Consider the following 21,955-nt stretch of genomic DNA (forward strand, 5'->3'; position numbering starts at 1 on the left):
ATAAGTTGGGATATAACGTGAGTAAACATCAGCCCGTTATGGCAAAATCCACAACGGTCTTCACCCCATGTGGAATGATGGAGATTATGCTGATTCCAGTGATAACAAATATACACACTCTCCAATAGGACACTGGGGATTGAGGCAGCCGATTAGATTAGAACATCGAAATGTACTTGCCCCGTTAAAAAATGGCAAATTTAATCCTTTGATGCCCGTTGTCATAATCTCAGTCATAATGCGCTGTGTTCGTTCAGGATTACATTTGGTTGACAGCATGAAATGTTGGCGAAATTATTCAGCCAAGTGTTTTGATACAATGATGGCAGGTTTTGGCTGGAATCGAGTATGAGTATACATAGTGTTTTCTACATGAATGTCCATATTTGAGAGGTGAAAGTGATTATTTTTCACTCTGTGAGTCCCGAGCTATCCAGTAAAAACTTTTTTTGTATAATTTGTCAACATAGTTACTTTCAGGAGTGATACAAGTACTTCAATGCACCTCTAACTTTTCAATACTTTTTCTCTACAAAGATTCGTCTTTGCTTTCTCTTCAACGTCAGCAATCACTTCTTCATCAGAGCCAAATATCTCTCCCTGAAGCCAGATTTGAAGAATGAGCTGGGTAGTCAAGCAGTTGGGAGTGTAGTTCGTTCAATTTGACTATGTTTTTCATCGATTTTCTACAAGGAGCATTGTCTTGCTGAAGGAGAATTTTCTCTTCTGTATTTGAGGACGATTTTACTAAATTTTCGCATTCTATCGATTGTATAACGGTATATATAAAATGCACCGATGATGGTTTGTCAAGATATTCAATGAACAATATACCATGCGCCCAAAATACTAGGGATTCACTGATTGGATTGATTTTAAAGCTACTTGGCTTGAACTTGACTTGATTTCAAGTCAAGCTCAAGTCAAGTAGTAGTTTTTCAAGTCAAGTTTTCAAGTTAAGTATTTATTTATCCAGTACTTGAATCATATCAAGCTACTTGATTTTTAGTAGTTTCATTGTGTAGTGTCACATCAATATGAAAATGATGTAATGAGAAGGAACTTTGCAAAAATCACTTTTATTTATTGAACTTATTGTATAAAAGAACCGAAAATATCAACTTTTTTGGAAAAGAAACATAAATTAAATTACTATAAATTATAACAGAATGAGAAATAATGAAAAAATATGTCAATGGAATAATTCATCGTTGTTTTATTGCAATTTCCTAATATTGAGAAACCTCCAGGCTTTGTTCAATCTCATAATTTTCCATCCATGATCTTAGACACATGAGGCATCTTATAGATTTGTCGCCTAACCTATTGCAGGTTTTTGTAACTGTAATAGCAGCCCTGGAAAATAAATTGTCTTTCAACAGAAGCTGAAGAAGCTGACGTTGATAAAAAATCCTTGGCCATTTTGGCCAAGTTTGGAAAGATATTTCTGAAACTACCGAAATCTAACAATATATTTCATAGAAATGTGAGAAAACTGTTAATAAAGTCTCACTGGCGAATGCTTCAGCCTTTCGGCGCTCGAGGCATCCCCTTAGTTAGTCTAAGCGCGCACAAGATTGCAGAAATATATATATATATATCAAGCTCAATTAATACCAAGTAGCTTGATATCAAGTCAAGCAATAAATATCTAAAATCAAGTCAAGATAAGCTCAAGTATGTAATTTTTCACGAGCTTGATTTTCAAAACAAGTAGTTGGTTAAAATGTCAAGCTAGTTGGCTTGATGAATCCCTAATCCAGATCCTCCAGCTCTCTGGTATAAATTGAGCCGGCATCAAAAAAGAACACGTCAGCCTGCAGTTGGAGTAAGAACGTCCAAACTCCACATCATAACTCCGATCATCTCAATAGAGGCCGCTGATGTTTACTAATAACTGCGCATCCCTATTGTTCTGAATCACATCGCGTAAATAATTCCCCAAAACCAGCTCTGAATTACAACCTAACCTAACCCTCCTTTCGGCACCGCGAATATAGAATAATATTTCTATAGAGGAATATTGTGTGCACGGCTGTCAACAACCCATTCTGTTGTCTTTGACGGACGACATCCAGAAGCTACCGCCGTCCATTTATTAGGCCATATCCAGTTGTCCATCGGCATGTTAGGCTCACAATTTCAGCTTTTCAGCCATCATACAGGAACATTTGCATGTCTAGCAAACGTCGGTTGTGACAGATTTATTGGAGGCATAGAACTCGGACTGTTGGATCAGATGGAGCGTAGTCGATGGATATTAAAAGGAGAAATCCAGATTCCTTCATCCTTTATTGCATTGTTGGTTTTGAGGGGCTGTCAGATTGCATGTGGGGATATAGATTTGTAGCTAGATATTGAACGGGGTTCGGGATGTTGGTTACTGGTAGATTTCAATATCGATCTGGCGTAACGGCATGGAAAGAAGCTGGCTTGTTTAGGTTATATCCGGGATTCTTGTGAAGTACAACAGAAAATGAATCAAGGGGTTCCGAGTTGGGATTCACGGCTTGGCTTGATTTTCAAGTTACTTGGCTTGAGCTTGACTTGATTTCCAATCAGGCTCAAGTCAAGTCAAGTATTTATTTATCAAGTACTTGAATCATATCCAGCTACTTGATTTTTAGCAGTTTCATTGTGTTGTGTCATATCAATAAAAAAATGATCAAATGAGAAGGAACCTTGCAAGAAACACTTTTATTTATCAAACTTATTGTATAAAAGAACCGAAAATATCGAGTTATTTGAAATAGAAACATAAATTAAAGCACTATTAATCATGACAAAATAAAAACTAATAAAAAAAATAAAGTATCTCAATATTGAGAAACATCCAGGCTTTGTTTGATTTCATAATTTTTCATCCAGGATCTGAGACACATGGGGCATCTTATAGATTTTTCGCCTTATCTATTGTGGCTTTTTGTAACTGTAAGAGCAGCTCTGGAAAATTGTCTTTCAACAGAAGCTGAATATGCTGGCGTTGATAAAAAAATCCTTGACCATTTTCTCCAAGTTTGGAAAGATATTTCTGACACTATCAAAATCTACCAGTAGATTGTATAGAAATGTGAGAAAACTACTAATAAAGTCACACTGGCGAATGCTTCAGTCTCTCAGCGCTCGAGGAATCCCCTTATTTAGTCTAAGCGCGCAAAAGATTGCAGAAATATATGCCGTGCGATGCGTGCATATCAAGCTCAAATAATATCAAAGTTTGATATCAAGTCAAGCAATAAATATCTAAAATCAAGTCAAGCTCAAGTATGTAATTTTTCATGAGCTTGATTTTCAAGTAAAGTAGTTGTTTAAAATGTAAAGCTACTTGGCTTGATGAATCCCTAATTTCGAGAGTTGTTAAAGGGTTGTAGTAGAGCATAAATAGTTTTTATTTTGAAGGGAAAAGGGAGTTGAACAATTAATTAAAGATCATTTTGGTCGTCATATCAGTTTCCGTTGCATATACCCTATAACTTTCAGTTGTCTATTCACAGGATAACTTTCGTTTTCATTTCAGTTTTTCATTTTGTTTTTATCCGGATCCTTTTTCTTCAATAGAGGTAAATTTTAATGTCCTCCATAAATTTCAGTGAAGGTATCATGAAAACACTTCTCTCAAAAAAAAAATACGGAAACTCATCGAATCAATTTCAATATTGATCTTTGTCAAAAATAAGAATTTTTCTAAGGATTCGAATGTAGAAACTTATAAGACTCAGTCAATCCCATATTGATATTCTTTGCCAAAAATAAGATTTCTCTTAAGGATTCGAAGGTTCCTATGAAATATTAATTCAGAAATAACTCTAAATATGTCAATGCCTACCAGACAATGATTTCATAGACTACGTAAACTTTACCTACCCACTGAAATCATGTATCAATTAAATATTTTCTTTTTCTTCAAACTGAATTAACGATGTTGTTTCACCTAATAAGATAAACTTCACTTAGTTGCAATCTAATTAGTTATTTACCGTAGGCTATTCAGTTACAGACTACTTCGATCCAAATGCAACGAGTGAAACATTTGTCGATTTGTTGGAGGCAAAGTGACTGTTTTTTAATTTTAATTTTTAATGTATATTATCACACAAATAACTCAAAATTCAATGATTTCTTTCGATTGGTTAGGTATTAGATTTTGACTAGTTGCAATTATTTGTTTCATTATTGACTACAAAGTCGGACCTTGTAAATGACATAAATGACAAATTACCTTCCACAATGTAAAGCATCGATTCAATCTATCAACACATTCTGCAATGGTCAGTATCTTTGAGTATCAAATATTACTTAGGATAGGTTACGTCGAAAAAAAATCATTTGATAAATATAATATCAGACTTTGTTCCGCAATTGTTCTGGCAAAAACAATATCTACTTGTTTACACACGAGTCGAGCACCAACATATGCGTTGCAGCATGAAATAATTGACAAACTTAGTTTCCTTGCTCCGCCATATTGCAAATGAATACCTACTTCGGGATACAAGGGCGAAGATATCAAAATATAAAATTTCAGAATTCCCGCCAAGACGAAGGAAAATTTTTCCATAAAAATGATCCAACATACATACATACATCTATAGGGAACTCGATATTGATTCTGTGATAGACAGGTTTGCGAATATGAAGGGAAGATTCATGGAATTGGCATCATAAAAATAAAAAGGTGAACTATATTACGAGCAAAAGATTTTATTTCTCTATCACAACATTTATTTTTGAGTCATTAGTTTGTAGGTATATTTATGGTTACTAGAAAAAAAAACGTTCCTTGTTGTGTCTATAAGTTTTTTTCAAGTATTTACTTTCGATAAAATAATTGATGTGCATCTGACGAATTTTCTTTTCGATAACCCTCCAAGAAAAAAAAGACCTACGCCCTTAATAAATATATCATAACGAGTGATAAAATTCATATAATCCGTTTTCCGTAATAACCTAATCAAGAATAACGCTTCCTGAATGGTCCTCCCAGCGAAGCAAGTTATTGGTCCTTCGCGCTGGATCCGAACTCGAAAACACCATCCCCCTCATTCGTCATCTATGAATATCATAACCGCGATAACAAAACGGGCGTAATATCGCCTCAGTTGATTTATGAATACTTCTCCGAACTCTACACCACGCTTCGCCCGTGAATGAGTACGCGCTCCTCCCCACCACTCAGGTAAATCCATTGTGGGCGGAGCCTCCTCTCGCCACCGAACTCGAATACACAGTCATTTAGTCAATTTCCAAGCGTAGCGACAACAACGTCACTCAACGCGCCGTATAAACAAAACAAAGTGCGATAAAGTGACGAACCATAGAATTTTAGGAACTGTGTCGTCTTCTTCAGATTTTCTTGGACTTGGCATGTCGCGAAACTAACCAGTTTGTCGTACGCTGAGAATATCCACAATTTCGGTTTCTTACGGACTTGCGTCGAGCCGTCAAGGGTTGTTTCGACGCAACCGCCCTTCGGAGTCCCCTCCACGTCGACGTCGCGGCGGCAGAAGGCACCGTGGCGCCGTGCGGTGCGTATCTGAGGCAGCGTCTCCTCGAAATTCAGCTCTTGCGGTATGAAGAATGAGTGTTTGGTTGAGTTGAGGTGACTTGTGCGAAAACGATTCGCTTTGTGGTGCTAAGGTGAAGGGGTGATGTCGCGCAGGAAGCAGGCCAGGCCCATAAGGGTGCTAGAAGACGAAGATGGACCACCGACGGGCGCTTATCCTGCATCAGTCCTCGGTAAGTCGAGGATCTGATTTATTCTGCTGGTTTTGACCCAAGCGCGACCTTGTTGACGTTCTGCTGGACTTGGTCAGATGTTTACGCTTGTCTTCGTCATTTAGAACAAAGAACTTCGAATAAATTACAAAATGAGTGAACTTCCAAGTTCCTACATTGTACTGAGCAGCGAGACCTTTAAAGCACGTGCTTCTAAGCTAATTTCAGTCCGCTGAGACATATTCGAAAATGCCGCCGAAGACTAACATCATGATCTGACTGCTCACGATTCCGCAGAAGAGATCAAACGTAAGGAATCTCAGGCGCGCTCTAAAGATATTTCGCGTTTTCATAAACAAAGCTGGTAGAAAGGGGCATAATTCGATCTCTTTCGTGATCAGCACGGGTAATGGTCCATAACTGCTGGCATATAATAGTTTCCGATTCGATGATAGCTGGAAATTATGTTCACGATTAGTATTTATCAAACACTAGATGTAATATAATATGCCCAACTGGTCGTCGGGTGGATTGAAAATCGAGATAAAATTATGAGAATCTCGGTTGTACACCTGGTATATATAGAGATGAAGGCGGTATCGTGTTTACTCGGTATGTAAAAGAGCTATGAAGGATCGGTTCTGAAGCAGGTTCATTTTTCTCCTCATCGCCGAGGTTCATGGTATCTTGATTTCGGATCGATCATTATTTTATTTTGAGGAGGTGGGAACATCTGTTAGTTTTATAAAGTGAAAATGAAGTAAAATGATATGGCTTCTAAAAATTTAAATTATGTTCTTTACTAGACATTTTTCACAATTATTTCAACTTTATGGCTTTTCTTTCTTTCATCTTAATCATACCCAGATTTCGGACAACACTGATTTACCTAAGAATTCATATTTTTATCATGGACTTATCAATTTTCCACTATTTATTTTGGTTTGAGACATACCTATTTCTTATATACTGGGTTTCGAATGAAAGGCTATCGAACAATATTACTGAAGAAATATTTAAAATTTTTCAATTTAATTCAATTGAAAATCTGTTTAATTCAATTGAATAAATTCTTCTTATCTGATAATTATAAGATGTAAAAGAAAAAAATATAGAAAAATTGAGGAAATAAAAAAATTAACCAAATCTTAAGTTATGTAGTGAATGTTCATTCTAATTATTCGAGAATAGAGTTGATCTTGAGTTGAAATATGGAGAAAACAACAAATTTATACTTAGGCCTCTTCATTATTCTTTCATAAACACATCAACACAGAACTAATTTAGTTCTGCTTATAATACATTTAGAGTTGCAATCTGTTAAAAGCCTTACCAAAACACAACGAACAAATTTTTTAGCAGGAATCCAAAAATTCTGAAACAATGATAGTTAAAAATAATTGTTTACACACCACGCAGATTTGGATTGTTTCATATCGTAAGGTTTAAAAAATATTTTGTTTTCTAATGTTATTTGTTTTTAACAAAGCAACACCAAAAAAAGAACACTACATTGAAAAATTATTTGTTTTCAATTTACCTACCTACCTACAAGAAGAAGAAAGTATAACTAACCCATGATTTAGCGTTAAAAAGATCTCTTGAAGGGATTCTTAAAATCATTTTAGTCCTTTATGTTGACATCACTGTCCTTTATACTCGGTCCAGGTTTGATACTATAACCATTTACCCTATTTTTTTGGATTTTCTGTTTAATTTGTGTGTTTTGTGAGTTTCTCATTGAAAAAATATCGGATAAGGGATCTATTTTAAATTTTAGCTTTCGAAAAATGATTTGACGCATGTGTATTTTTTCCTTTATTATTTCTGAATGGGCATGAACTTCTTATTCGGGAATTAGTTGTGTATTTATGAATATTTATGAATAAGGAATACAAACTTTCAAGATTGAAAATAAAAAACATTGGAAGCTAATTTGACCACTACCACAAGAAATATAACATAAAAGCTGTTATAAATTCGAATTTTGAAATGAATTGTCAGAAATTTAACCGAATTTCTGATTATCCATAACATCAACCATCTCAATTTGTAAAACAATCGTATCTTCTGCGGCACATAGAATATGAATGAAAATTATAATACAACGTTGTTTTCAAAGAGGAAAGTATTTGTCACTATGTCCAACTCTGACCTTGATAGTCGATTCAGCCGATCGATGAATCGGAACTTAAAGTCCATTGAAACAAATTTCTATTCTTACAATTACCAATATCTAACTCTCAATCATATTCTACATGATTCATTCAAATTTGCTTCCTGATGAAATTGATCTACATATTTTCCAATGATGGCTGTCCTAGAGAATCGTAAATGTTTTGCATCTTGTCTCTCTATCTTATGAATTATTTAGCATGAGCAGTCAGTGAACTAAGTGGTTTCTAGGTGACATCAGAGCGGTATTAGTCCTATGCTTGTTGCATATTGTTTGCAGTGGAGTGAAAATTTTCATCGATGGTCCAAATATTTATTTGCCTTTTTATTCGATATACTATGTGGCTTTTTGTGTATTGAACTCGAGATTGTACTTATGTGTGAATGTAACTTAAAAAATGGAAAACTTTGACACCTAAACTAAAATTTTCCCAATTTAGATACAAACGACTAATTTTCGAGTTAAAGCATGTCAAAGGATAAATAGGAATTGAAAGTAGGTTTACCTTAAAATCGAGCTTAAAATTTTAGTTGTCAGCATAATCTCCAAATGAGGGATTGAATTAAATGGTGCTGTAGTGTTTAAGTACCACTTTAGCGTATCAATATAGTAAAATACTTAATTAAGATACTCAAGTCAGTAGCGTTATTTCCTCGGTTATTTCTATTTTATTTGATGTTACATGTTGTTATCAGGTAAAGAGTGTTAAAAGTTGTTAAATGAATATTCGGAATTTTTTGGGTATCATTCAAAATCATGTAATCACATTATGAATTCACATTTCAATGAAATGAATCTTCATTTCATCAATACTGATCTGAGATGTATATTCAATCAGCTGCAGTTTTCTAGAACAAAAAAAGTTTTTGGGAATATTATAAAACTATCAAGATTGAATATACTCCATTGCTTTCTTTCTGTCTCATTAGAGTTGTTATCTACTCACCACCTTTTGATAAAGTGGGTACCTATATCCAAAGTAATTACTTGAAGTAATACTAATAAAAACAATTCATAATACAGATAGGTTCTTTCTGATTATTCGAGATGAATTAAGTTGACCTGAAGTCGGAATAAAGAGAAAACTACAAATGTCATACTAAGCCTCTTAATTATTATTTCATCAACAATTCTTCGTATGAGAATGAGATCTGATTCAGTTCGAATATGGTATGTACAGTTAGAGGTGCCATCTGTTGAACGCTTCACCGAAAAACACTAAACAAATTCTTACCAATTACCCAAAAATTCAGAATCTTGTGATCTTTTTTGATTTTATTGAATTTCAGCTATATTTTTTAGTATTTGTTTTCATAATCTATCGAATTCTTGAGAAATAAGGACCAACTCATTATCAATAGCATCTGAAGTCAAGAAATTTCAGTTGAATTTTTTTTTTCAGACGATTCATCACGGAAATAAACGAACAGAAAGTTGAATTATAAACAGGCATAATAAATCGAATTATTGCAGTTTACCAACGTGAAATAAACAACTGCACCACCGAGAAATTCTCTGGCATAATTGAACTTCATGCGAGGTAGAACTTCTCGTCTCAACTTCTTTAGACATAATCGCCTCAATATTTATGTCAGATCTCATGATGGTCGTTGTCCGACGGGTTTGTCATCTCGGACAGCACACTCGATATTATTAAGAGTAGCATAACATTGTTTTTACCCGTACGAATTATAAATATATTATGGGCCGTAAATTGTTCGTAATTTGTTTTCATTGCTGCAATTTCAGGTGCCTTCTTCGCGCTTCGGCATTCGGAAAATTCGAATTCTCCCCTTTCGGTGTCAAGTTCAAAGGCGCCGACGCGAGCTTTGAAGTTTGCGGCCGAATATGATCGATCATATTTTTTAAACTTTTACGATTCTCATCAAGACCTTTTAACTGGACTTGGAAGGAAGTGTAACAGTTGCGGTTTTCGCATTTTAATGGCATATAATATTCCTTGAGAGATATAGGTATGAGGAGAAATTAATATCCTTTACTCCTTCTTGTGAATGTAGGTGTTATGGATCTCAGTAAATTAAAATTTTAAAAAATTTACAATAGATCCTAACATGATATAAATATGAATTATTAAATTGAAATTACTTTTCTCAGTTGGGTCCAGACAAATAAAAAACAATTTATTTTCCTTTTCCAACCTAACCTAACCTCATCTAATTTCTAACCATCAAAACCTCAGAGTAATAAACATAGATAGAGGCAGTATTCTGTCATTTTCAGTAAGCAAATTTTGTCCCCAACATGAATTGTCAAATTTGACAAAAAGCGTGCGGAAATGAAAACATATCAGTTATACGATATTTAACTCAATTCGCGAGTTTCTCCACGAAGAGCGCACTTCTTATATCCCATAGTGAATCAACGTTTTATATAAACACGAAATATATTGATATTACCTAAATATATCAGAAATTCAGAAGACAAGCTTCAAGCGCGCCAAACGACGTGAAACAACGGATGACACTAGGAGAGCAATAGTTGCGTATACTCCCTCTATCTATGTTTATTATCACTCTATGATCAAAACTGAATATTCAAAAATAGAAGCGGAACACCTTCTGCTTTAGCAAAACATAATTATCCAGAAACTGATTTAATGTTTTGAAGTCTATCATTTTTGCTTTCAGTTTGCCAAATTCAATAACATGATCATCGAGAGTATCAGTAATTGTGAATTTCTTGTTGAATACCTACTACAAATTGTTTTAGCCACTTGTAAGTTGTTACTCCCTAGCTGATTACGTTCTGGGTACTCAACTAGTCATCGGAAATAATAATTTTCATTATTCACTCGGGTTATAATCTAATATAAAAGCACAGTGAACTCACACAATAGATATTTATTGATGGTTTCTAAATTTTGTCTATAATTTCGATTATTCAACAGATACCTCCTTTTTTCTTCCTCATTTATTTTATTTCTTTATTTATTTCTTCAACACTTAGACTCATTTCTTTTCAGCATGACAATTACTTAATCAATTTAAAGGAAATTTTTGTATGTGGCTTCTGTACCTTTTTTCAGGATTGAAAGGCCTCCAATGAATTTAATATTGATTATTCTCAAAAACGAAGTATTTCAGCTATTTCAGTTCGCATAAAATTCGACAGCCAGACTACTGGAATTAATGAAGAAATATTTCGCATAATTAAATAATCCTAATTGGCGATGAAAATATGTAGAGTGAATAAAAAAATAAAAAAAATCCATTAGCGGGTATAACAACAATCTAATATTGATGATATATGACAAAGTGCTGCTTCCCGTTGTCCTTCGCATAAAAGATATATTGACGAATTCCGCAAATATAATTAATTAATTAGCTGAACAAGTGGTGGCTCCCATGGAATTGATATTTTGTTCGACTTCTGAAGGCCGACGCTTTTGCAAACTCATAATTTCGTTGATTTCAACAAAGCGAATTTCCATCAAGAATGCGTAGAATTAAAAATCGATTAGACTATATTATATGACAGTTTCATATTTAATTCCTGCTAGAACCTTTACATTATTCATTAATATTATTATTTCTACTTTGAATATTTCATAACAGAAGCTTCGGATGTTTTTTAAAAGTTTATGATAATTAACCATGTCCATAATTGGAATTAGGATTGCTTCACTTTTCTATCATTTCAAACGCATATCTCTCGAGGAGGTAGCCATCAGATATTATACTATTAGCTATTATAATTAATTTCAAACATTAACCAATTTTTCTAATTAAGAATGATATTTTTTTTATTGTCGAATTTATAATGAGTAGAATATTTATTATTTTCTGTATCTACTTGCTGAAATCCAAGCTCCTAGTGTCATCGGTTGTTTCACGTCGTTTGGCGCGCTTGAAGTTTGTTTCTGTATTTATTTCAATATATTTTGAGTTAATATGAAACGTTGATTCACTAAGTGACATAAGAAGTGCGTACTTTGTGAATAAATTCGCGAATTGAGTGAAATATCGCATCACTGATATGTTTTCGTTTCCGCGTGCTTTATGTTAAATTTGATTGTTTATGTTGGGATGAAATTTGCTTACTGAAAATGATATATGCTCCCTCTATCTATCTTTATCACTATGAGGTTCGATCGTATTTTTTCGATATTTCAATAAAAATGTTCAAATGAAATTCAACTATTACATATATCATATCAATTGGCGCCCAACGTGGGGCGCTAGTGACTAGAACCGAGCTCAATTCTTATAATTAGATATTCATAACAGTACTTATACATATCCCCTCATGTTTATATGTGAATCTAACTTACTGAAAATGACCTATGCTCCCTCTATCTATGTTTGTTACTCGGAGGACGGACCCTAAACGAAACAAATCCAAGGCAACAGGAGTGACCGCCGAATTTCAAAATTAATTGCGTCCAGTGCCGTACAACACGGAATTCTCGCCCCTCGAAAAATCGAAATAAAACAAAATGGAAAAAATGCAGAGCGCCGACTTCGATATATCGCGAAGAAGTGTCGCTGACTGAACAGGTAAGATCAAGTGGGCGCATACGGCGAAACCTGTTCGTTATTACGGACACAACACACACACACTCGGCCACAGCGGTAATGGACACCAGTAAATCTGTCATTTTTAATAGATAAACGTCGTCGCGGCCGTTCAGAAACGATAATCTCTTTATGTCAAGAAGGCTATGAGTCGCCGGCGCGGAATAAACAAACGCGCTGAGGCGGCTGGGACCTTGCCGTCAACCATAGGTCACTCGACTGTCAGGCCCGCGAAAATAAAAAAATTGAAAAGATGGCGGAGGAGTCGCGAAATCTCTCGACTTATTAAATGGGAAAGATCGACTTTTTTTCGACTTTTTTTTTCCCCGCACCGTTTATGCATTTCAGGAATGCCGGTCGACGAAAAGAGATGAAATCTGAATGCGAAGGACCATTTTATATTATTTATAGGTGCTGCGGGCGTGGGAAACCTCGATCATGCAACCAACGGTCATTGAGGAAACCAGAAATGTGTGTCTTCTATGAGCGATCGGAATAACATTGTGGTGATCTATAGGTACCTTGAAATTTTTAGTTTTTATGAGGAACAACCTGTACCTGAAGAAGTTATTCGGTGAATTTTAATGACGAATTTTGATTGGGACATCTTTGGGGGTTCCTTTTTTGTGAGAAATATGGATATTTGTAGTTATATTCAAAGTTCATTTCTAGTTATAATCTTCAAACCATTGAGCATGTTATTTCGACACAATGTCCTAAAATCTATAAACTTGATTAGATCCATGTGGTGAAGAATTCGTGTTAAAAATTAATTTTGTTTATTTGCCAGTAAATATTCGAAACAAACGACATAAAACTCTTAGGTTATAAATTTAAACTCACTTTTACATAATTTCCTAATTTTTCTTTGAGTAGAGGATGAGTTTTGACATTTGAGATGGTATTCGTCACACTCTACTGAAATTTCATAAGAATAGGTATATTTTAGATCGAAAACAGGGCGTTTCACAAGCTCTATGACAAATTTTGACAATGATAGCTGCACTTGAATTCTGAACTTTTTTTCCTATGAAAATTTAATTGTCGAAACATCAAAATTTTTCCTTTTTCTGTTTTCCGGAAGCCATCGACTACTCCACTCCGTTACAAATTGCGGTTTTTCTCTATTTCAAATTCTTCCTCGATAAATCCCTTATTTAGACGTAAAATTGACTGAAATAATAAAAAAGATAGGTTGGAATTTGAAAATCTTGAGTTTTGATGAAGTTCATGATCTTATCATGAACACCCTGTACATTTTTAATCCAAACCGCAAATCTTTTTATAATACTACGTATTGGCAGGATCGGATATTCATAGGGATTTTTCGAAAAAACTATTTCAGCAGAAATATTAAAAAAAAAAAATGTGAGTCCTCGTCACCACAATTTTTTTCGTAAGAATCCCATTAACACATGAAGCTTTGAGTTTTTACCCAAGTAGTTGCTGAAATTCACATCATATAAGCTATCTAATGATGCAATAATATACTGGGTGTGCCATTTGAAATAGGAAAGTAGTAGTCTGTTTTCGGAAAAACCAGGAGTTGTAGAGATTTGAAAATATTTCAGGAAGAAAGATCGTTGTCTCAAACACCATTAAGCTAATTTTCAGCACAAAATTACGATTAGTTTTCCATAAAAGTCTAATAGGTCATCGCGGTGAATCACCCTGTAGATTAGGGGACAAATAATATAATATAAAAATCAGTGAAATATGGTGCATCCATATTTAAAGCAGATGTCAGTTTTATACTGAACATAAATGGAGTGAAAGGCCTCATAATTTAATTGAATTTTATAATAAAAAAACATCGTGTTCTTCAACTCGACTTGGAAAATTTATCAAACTATCACCGAAAGAGCAAGCAAAAACTACCAAGTATAACTACCCGAAAATTCATTATTGAATAATAAATATGTATAGGTAACTGAAAATGTATCCAGACAGAAGGTACCAGTCAACCCCCCTGAATAATCTCCATCATTCGCCATTTTGTTCCTTCAACCCTTTCCGAAATAATAATCTCATTAGACAGGGTGACGGCCGAAACAGGCCAAGCGTAACAAACCGGAGGGTAAAGGGGCCAAAAAGGGCCTTAGGGGTGTGCATATCTTTGATGCCGCCACTGCGTTGGTCAAACTAAACACATGTAATAATAACCCTCAAACGCAATTAATCGGGTGGTAGCTACTTTGATATTTGATTTTTGCGCAACCGGTGCGGGATCGTTCGAAATTTCAACCCCCTCGGGGATGAGCGTAGCCGCCCTGATCACGAATCGTTTATTCTCATCGTTGGAAATTTAATTTCGAACGGTGGAGAGGGGGCGCGAGTTTAAACGCCCTGAAAGGCTTATTAATTTTACATCGTTGCGTTGAATTAAATTCGTTATCCTTTTCTCATCCCCCCTTCTTCGGATGGTGGTGTTTCTGTCTTGACAAATCGTTGTTGTCTCAATCTGGATTCCTTCTCGGAAGACGAGGTCTAACCCTGCGGGTATGATTTCGGATATCAATCTTGCAGATTTGCCACGCTTGGGTACACAAAGATCAAAAGTTTTACATTCAGGACACCTAAAACGGAGGCGGCTCTGAATTCTAATGGGGTTAATAATTTAGTCAGGGGTTTCACGTTTTGGAACGATCTGAACGAAATATTGATTGTGAAGCTTCTATTTTGAAGACTTTATTTTAGTTTTGCATAAAGTTCTTATTGTGATTATTTACTTACTTACGTCTCATAAAAGAATCGGATATTGAACATTCAAATTTTTTTTTTGTCTCTAAGTCTGTCTGATATATTTTAAAATGGTTTTGTGTGTTGTCATTAGTTAAAAGTGTTTATTTTCGAAGTTGATCTTGCGATATTGCCATTGATATCGGACAAAGAAATTGTCAAATTGCCAAAATTCCGCAAAATCCTTATATGTAGATACACATGAATAGACAAGACATTTTTTCCTTCGTGCATCTGCAACAATTTTGGTCTGTGTTAGAACTATTATTTCCGAAGAAGAAAACAGGGATGTCGTTGACTATATACATAATAATGTGGATGAATGAAGAAGAGCTAGCGAGTAACAGAACGCTGTTTAGAGTTCAACCAATATTAAATAATTGCCCAAACTGCAACATAACTATAAATATACAAAAATATAGATATAAGAAGAATTCACCAAAGTTGGATAACGGTTAACTGAGCGAAAACCAGGTTGGTACCTATATCTATCTATCAACTCCAAGAGTAGAAAGAGAAACTCTTAGCACGAATAGCGAATACTACAAGGACGAATGTGTGGAGAATATCAACTGATGTATAGATTGCACTACTTCCTCTGTTTGTCTAAGAATAATACCACCAGTGGCTGCGCTAACTGTATCATCTACAAATGGCTAGGAACCTTAATCATCAATGTTCTACACATAATATGGAATTATTGGTTTGCGAACCAATGGTTCTCAAGACCACTTTCAATATTCCACATTCTAACAGATTTTTTTATGAAATTCTAAGGTCTTTTCATCGAAATTGGTATTTCTCCCATCTCCTTTGGTATTGGATACCCACCTACAGGACTTATTTCCTTTCTAACTCCAAAAACGAGCCCTCAAAAAAAACTAGGTCAAGAAGGTTTTGTATTCTTGAACTCAAGGTTTACCTTTTTCATGTAATATCATAGGAACAATCTATGTTATGATAAGAAACCAATGAAATCAACTATGAGAATTCTTCGTATCATTCCAAATTAGTATTGGTAGTGGATGACTTCCATAAGCTAAAACATTGATCTAACATTGTAGGTGGGTGAAAGTAAGCATTCCACCGAAGAATGCCAATTAGATTTCAGAAATCTTTACCAGGATGATGATTATGATGAATTGTATATCTTGAATGTGTCGACATATTGTCATATAGCCTATTGCATTCAATTGGTGAAATATGCTTATTATTCTTAATATGTCATAGACTATTCAGATGTTAAAATAGTTATTTATAATACAAGTGCAGAAGGCATTGATATTCTTCCACGAGTTCAAAATTCAAAAACGAGCCACGAAGTGGCGAGTTTTGGAATGAACGAGTGGTAGAATGAGCCTTCTGTACGAGTATTATACATTATTTTCTCTAATTCATTGCATTTTCATTGAAATTAATGAAATATTTCCATAAATATAATTTAGTGATTTTTGCATTGAAAAATGTTGGTTGGCAGAACTGATTTCTTTAAGGCAAATTGATGAATTGACAGATAAAGCCGTGGCGGAAAGTTCGGAGTACCAATATAGAATAATAAAATATAACCATGAAAACTGTGCGTTTCTGATATATTCTCGCACGATTTTGTTCTTCAAGATGTGGAAGAATGAACGGAATAACCACAGAATTAGAGAAAAAAAATGTTCTATTCGCATGTGCTGATCTTGTTTCAGATAAGTTCCTACAGATTTTTCGTTTATTCCGCTACTATTTCTGAACTGGCTTGGTTTTGATGACTGAAACAAATAATAAAGGAAATAAAAAAATTTAAAGAAGATAAAACTCAAAGATAAAATTTTCAAGTCTTGGGAGCTCGGTGTGGACCTATTTTAGGCAAGAATACTGGGACAGACTGACCTTGTCTCTATTCAGGAAATATTTTGATACGTCCGGACCACCTCCCTAGGTCACCCAACAGGACAAAAACCAACATGTCTCTAGATAAAAACTCGACACGTTCTGGGATCAAAAACGCCGCATTACAATTATGAATGCCAATATATCCAGAAATTGACAACAAATTATGGTCCTTTGTGCTGACCGTTCGTCTGTCATCAATTAAAGACTGGAGAGCTGGTTCTTCGGAACCGGTAGCTGAGGCCAGTTATGATTTAACGTGCAGGCTACAAGATGAGCTGTCGCCCGGGCATTCTCACGAGCTTTTTACTTGACAGATTGGCATCTTCGCGATGACAAACGCAATTAGCACTGGTGTGGTTTGTGCTTTTTCACTTGTTTCTATCGTTTCGAGGGGATTTTTGCCAATTAGTTGGCTGTGAAACTATCGGCGTCTAGCGATATTAGCTGCAATATCTTCTGATGACATGAGACTAATAGCTCACATGTCAGAATAAGGCGATCATAAATGTCAAATGATTGTCATTACTGATTTCATGTTACTTTAATTAAAAACGTCGTTTTTACTGATCCGAAATACATTACTAGTATTAAGCAATACTTTGACACTACGAGAGCCAAGAAGTATCTGGATCTCCTCAAGGATTTACTACACTTCCTCACAGGGCATCGTCGCCGTAGGAAACACCATTACAACAGCAATACTTTGACACTACGAGAGCCAGGAAGTATCTGGATCTCCTCAAGAACTTACTACACTTCCTCACTGGATCCCTCACAGGGCATTGTCGCCTTAGGAAACACCTCATGAGAATGGGTCTAGCAGAAAATGAGGAGGAAGAAACTCCGGATCACCTGGTGACGGAATGCCTCGCCATCACTAGCCAACGCAAAATCTGCTTTGGACAAGAAACTGTAGAAGTGAGGATTTAGCTTCGTTGAAGCAATCTCAGATTCTGGAGTTCATGAGAACTCTGGAACTGGAAGGCGAGCTGTAGATCACGTTATGGAGAGAATAGCTCTGATGGAGGCACAATAGATCATTAGGTCGCAGTGAAACGGAACCTCCTCAATTAATCTCAAATCTTAAGCAACATTAAGAAAGAAATCAGGAAATATTTCGATGACATTTAGAATCTTTATATAGACTTAACATACTTATACCTTCAAGATTGCTACATGTACTCCTCTAGCTCTTCGATACCTTTTCTATATAAAAATTCGCCTTTGTTTCTGGAATAGGCTTCAATATCAACAATCACTTCTTCATTAGAGCCTAATTTCTTTCTTTGGATCACCTTTTAGCCGTTGTTGTCGATGAAACTGAGTCAGAAATTCTTTCTGATTTAAGAGCTAGCTTTTTGTTCTGCCTAAGCCTTTTTATCGTTATTTCATAACTAACCTGAGATGTCTAAAACACTGATGAGCTCACTTACTCTTGAAAAACTTCAAGATTAAAGAGGCGACTTTTGAAGGGATCAGCCTTCTTAGATCACTTGATTTCGGAATTTTTGGCGCTCACGCCGTCTTTTAGTCAATGTTGTTTTGAGGTTGACTCAACAAGAAACCATTTGAATTATGATAATTTAGACTTTTGGCAGAACTAATGGAAATTTTAAAATAATGATGTTGGTCAACACTTCATATAGCCCCCTTCAAAGAAGAAAAGGGTAAAATAGCTTGAGTCGCCAAAACTATCTTGAACAAGATCTAATCAGTGAAAACAAATAGAAATTAGTATTACAGACGTCTTAAACTAGCCTTCAATTTAACCCAATGGTTTTTTTTTTGAGTCATTGGGAGAACAAAAACTCAGATTGTTATACCTAATTCCGAAGTCGTGGAGGAGATTTGGTTCATTAACCTTGACAATTTCAACTCTCTGTGGAAACGATAGATGAACATCAGTTACAAGCTTGTAGAAACTGTTGGGGAATATCATTGTACTAACTATTCAAGAAATTAGTAATTGAGGAAAAAATATACATTACAATTTACAATGTAAAGCATTGAAACTAAAAACATAACGAATTGAGCGTACATTTGAAGGTAGAAGTCAAAAGACAAAAGAACAAAGAGTCCAAAAAAAAAAATCTCAAACGCGAGTGTACATCTGGTTGACCGTTTCACGTTGCATAAATCATGAAATGAAATGTGTGTGGGTTCCATCAAATGAATGATGATGCATTGAAGCCCCTGAACGTTCTCATGATTATAAATGACTTATAATGTACTGTGCTGAATTAATGATTATCATTTCGTAGACACGTAATTGTTCTTATATACATAATTTGGACAGAGTGACCCAACTTTTTGAATATAAATCAATAGATACATATGTATAATAGTCTTTGTTCAGCCCTAATTTGTTTTGTTTTACATACGCTGGCTACAGTGATGAACGGTGTCACGGATAGTTGGGCACCCAATTTTGGGTTCTTTCAGAAGTGACGAAGCAACAAAAGTCATTATATGTTCAGGAATATCATGAAACCCATCCTTGATATGAAACAAAAAATAACCGACAATCGTAATTAATTTTTTTTCGAAAGATCCATAATTCAAACTTCATAGAATCAAGTACCTGCCTCGGTACCTGTAATGTTCATGTGTTATTTTTAATGGACCTTTTTGGGGTAAGCCCAACTTTCCCTGTATGGATTTCCAATTGGTCTCTGTCTGCTTATTTCGCTCCTTGCATTGCATTGTCTCATTCGTTCCAATTAAGTTACTGTCTGTTTTTTTATTATCTTTTCTATTTTCGAGTCGTTTACTATCTGTTGGTTGCTTACGTACCATGGAGCTCTTATGTTCAGTCTAATTCCTTCTTTATTCAACTTATTCAACTTTATATTACTTAGTGAACTGTATGTCTGTTTAATTTGGTGAATAAATTATTATTATTATTGTTTCATTCTGAATATGTGCTTCCTGTATTTGATATTTTCGGCTTACTTTTATCTTCATATACTTTGTTTTCCAAAGGGATATTATTTTTTCATCTCCGAACATTTGTTATGTTTTCTTTTCAATTGTTTGATGAAACATTTCTTTGGATAATGATGATGTTTGTCTTCTTCCATTCGATTATCTCTCCTGGTATAATAATATCTTCATGTTTCTCTCTGTTTGTATTGTTTTCATTGAAAAGAATAATAATAAGCTGACATATTCATATTAAAAAACTCCATCTTCATCCAAACAAAAACTTTTTCTTCCTTCCTCTTCACCAAAAGTTGACGACATATATCGAGACATATATAATATAATTATATCTGAAATCAAGAAAGGAAAGAAGCAGAAAATCTTTATAAATGTAATAGTTTCCATTATATTGATTTGATGTTAGCGAACCATTCTAAAAAAGAATCTGAAACTGAATGGATAGCTTGGAAACCACCATGAAATTTATAAATTGGACAAGTATTTACCCAGTGGTCAATGATTTCTTTTACACCATACTCACATAGTGGACTATCAATAGAATGTCATTTGAAGAGCATACTATTACAACGACCATGACCAGTCCTAAGTCGATTTGAGATACACCAAGTTTTCCTAGGAATATTGAAACCTGGAACTTTCTCTAAAGAATCAATGATTAGACATTACAAGAACTCCATTCCGAACGCCAAATGTCTTCGTCACTTCCATCAGATTGAAGGAAGGTATTAATCCATGAAGGTTTGCGAGACTTTAATCTGGCAGTTCTAGTATCTGCTAAGTAAGTTACAATTGGAAATAAGTTCGGGTAGAAATGGAATTTATCCCAAGATTCCTTGACTGAGATCTGGCTACGAATATGATGCGGAAATATATGTGATAGCACTGGTCACCAACGTAAAGGTGTAGATCTAATAGTTCCACTGATAATTCTCATAGAAACGTTAAGCTGTGCATCAATTTTATGAATATGAGCACTATTGAACCAAATATTACAACAGTATTCAGGAGTAGAAAAAACCAAAGCCAAAGCTGTACGAAGAGTGCTGGCATCAGCATCCCATAAAAAAAAAGAAATATACAAACAGTAGGGGACTTACTACAGAACCTTGTGGTACTCCTCATTTAATGATCTTTGGTTTGACGGTTATCCAACCAAAATAGGTATCACGAAATGTGTTTCAAGTTAGGTAGAGACTAGCTAGCCGGTAGATCTATTGATTTGGTAGTTTTGAGGTAAATCAGAACATAATTCGGCGAATTTTATGATGAAAAACAAATATCGACGCGTCGATGTCTACCTGTTTAGTAGTTCCCTGAAAACGTTTCAGAATCGCATCGTCTAACGAATGACTCATAGAAATATCTCGCATCCATTGACGTTCTCGTCTTCCTCATAGATACCTTCGAGTAGATAGAGAGAATGGCAGTCCGCAAACTGCTTTTTGCAACTGCCAAGTCCCGTGTCTTCGCAACATCGGACCCTGTTAACAAGCAACCATTTGATTAGAATTACGTTGGAATCAAACAAGATTTATACCATCGTACCCGTACTATTAAATCTAAATAGACGGCATAAGTTTATTAATTGAAAATTATTACCTTATTTCACGGTAGATGGAAATGTCGAACATGCAGTATATTAAGCTGTTATTTATAGGTTGTCACTTAATTTATGCCTTGCCGAAGCCGTAAAAATTTGACTTTTGCTTCCTGTGTCAATTCGCTGTGTATAACTCGCTTATGTAAATGATGGATGTCATTACTGCGTCGAAATAATAAAAGTTATCTGGTTTGATAAGTTGGTGGTTTGTGTTGAGGGTAATTGAGCGTTAAAACTACAACCCGCAGCTCAATATCGTCCTAATTTAATATAGATGTGGCCATCCTGTGTTGTTGAAAGGCGCTCCCTGGTTTTTATCAGCTATAAATTTTAATTTGGGGTCTATAAAAAATTGTGTTGGACAAA

At 35.0% G+C, this 21,955-nt stretch overlaps 1 protein-coding gene across 4 annotated transcripts in view; it reads left to right on the forward strand.

Moving 5' to 3' along the window:
- The window catches only part of LOC123678742 (homeotic protein spalt-major-like), a 151,681-nt gene that overhangs the window by 23,917 nt on the left and 105,809 nt on the right, over positions 1 to 21,955 (forward strand). For 2 of the 4 annotated variants that reach the window (XM_045615907.1, XM_045615908.1), the window contains exon 1: positions 5,253 to 5,736. The exons of 1 other annotated variant lie outside the window; for it this stretch is intronic. In XM_045615907.1, the coding sequence (XP_045471863.1) occupies positions 5,649 to 5,736 (88 nt within the window). In that variant the 5' untranslated portion in view covers positions 5,253 to 5,648. Of the gene's footprint in view, positions 1 to 5,234; positions 5,737 to 21,955 lie in introns of those variants that run through there. One more of the 4 variants, XM_045615904.1, reaches the window with a different exon arrangement.

The sequence above is a fragment of the Harmonia axyridis genome, chromosome 4 (assembly GCF_914767665.1).
Source record: "Harmonia axyridis chromosome 4, icHarAxyr1.1, whole genome shotgun sequence".
Taxonomy (NCBI): domain Eukaryota; kingdom Metazoa; phylum Arthropoda; class Insecta; order Coleoptera; family Coccinellidae; genus Harmonia; species Harmonia axyridis.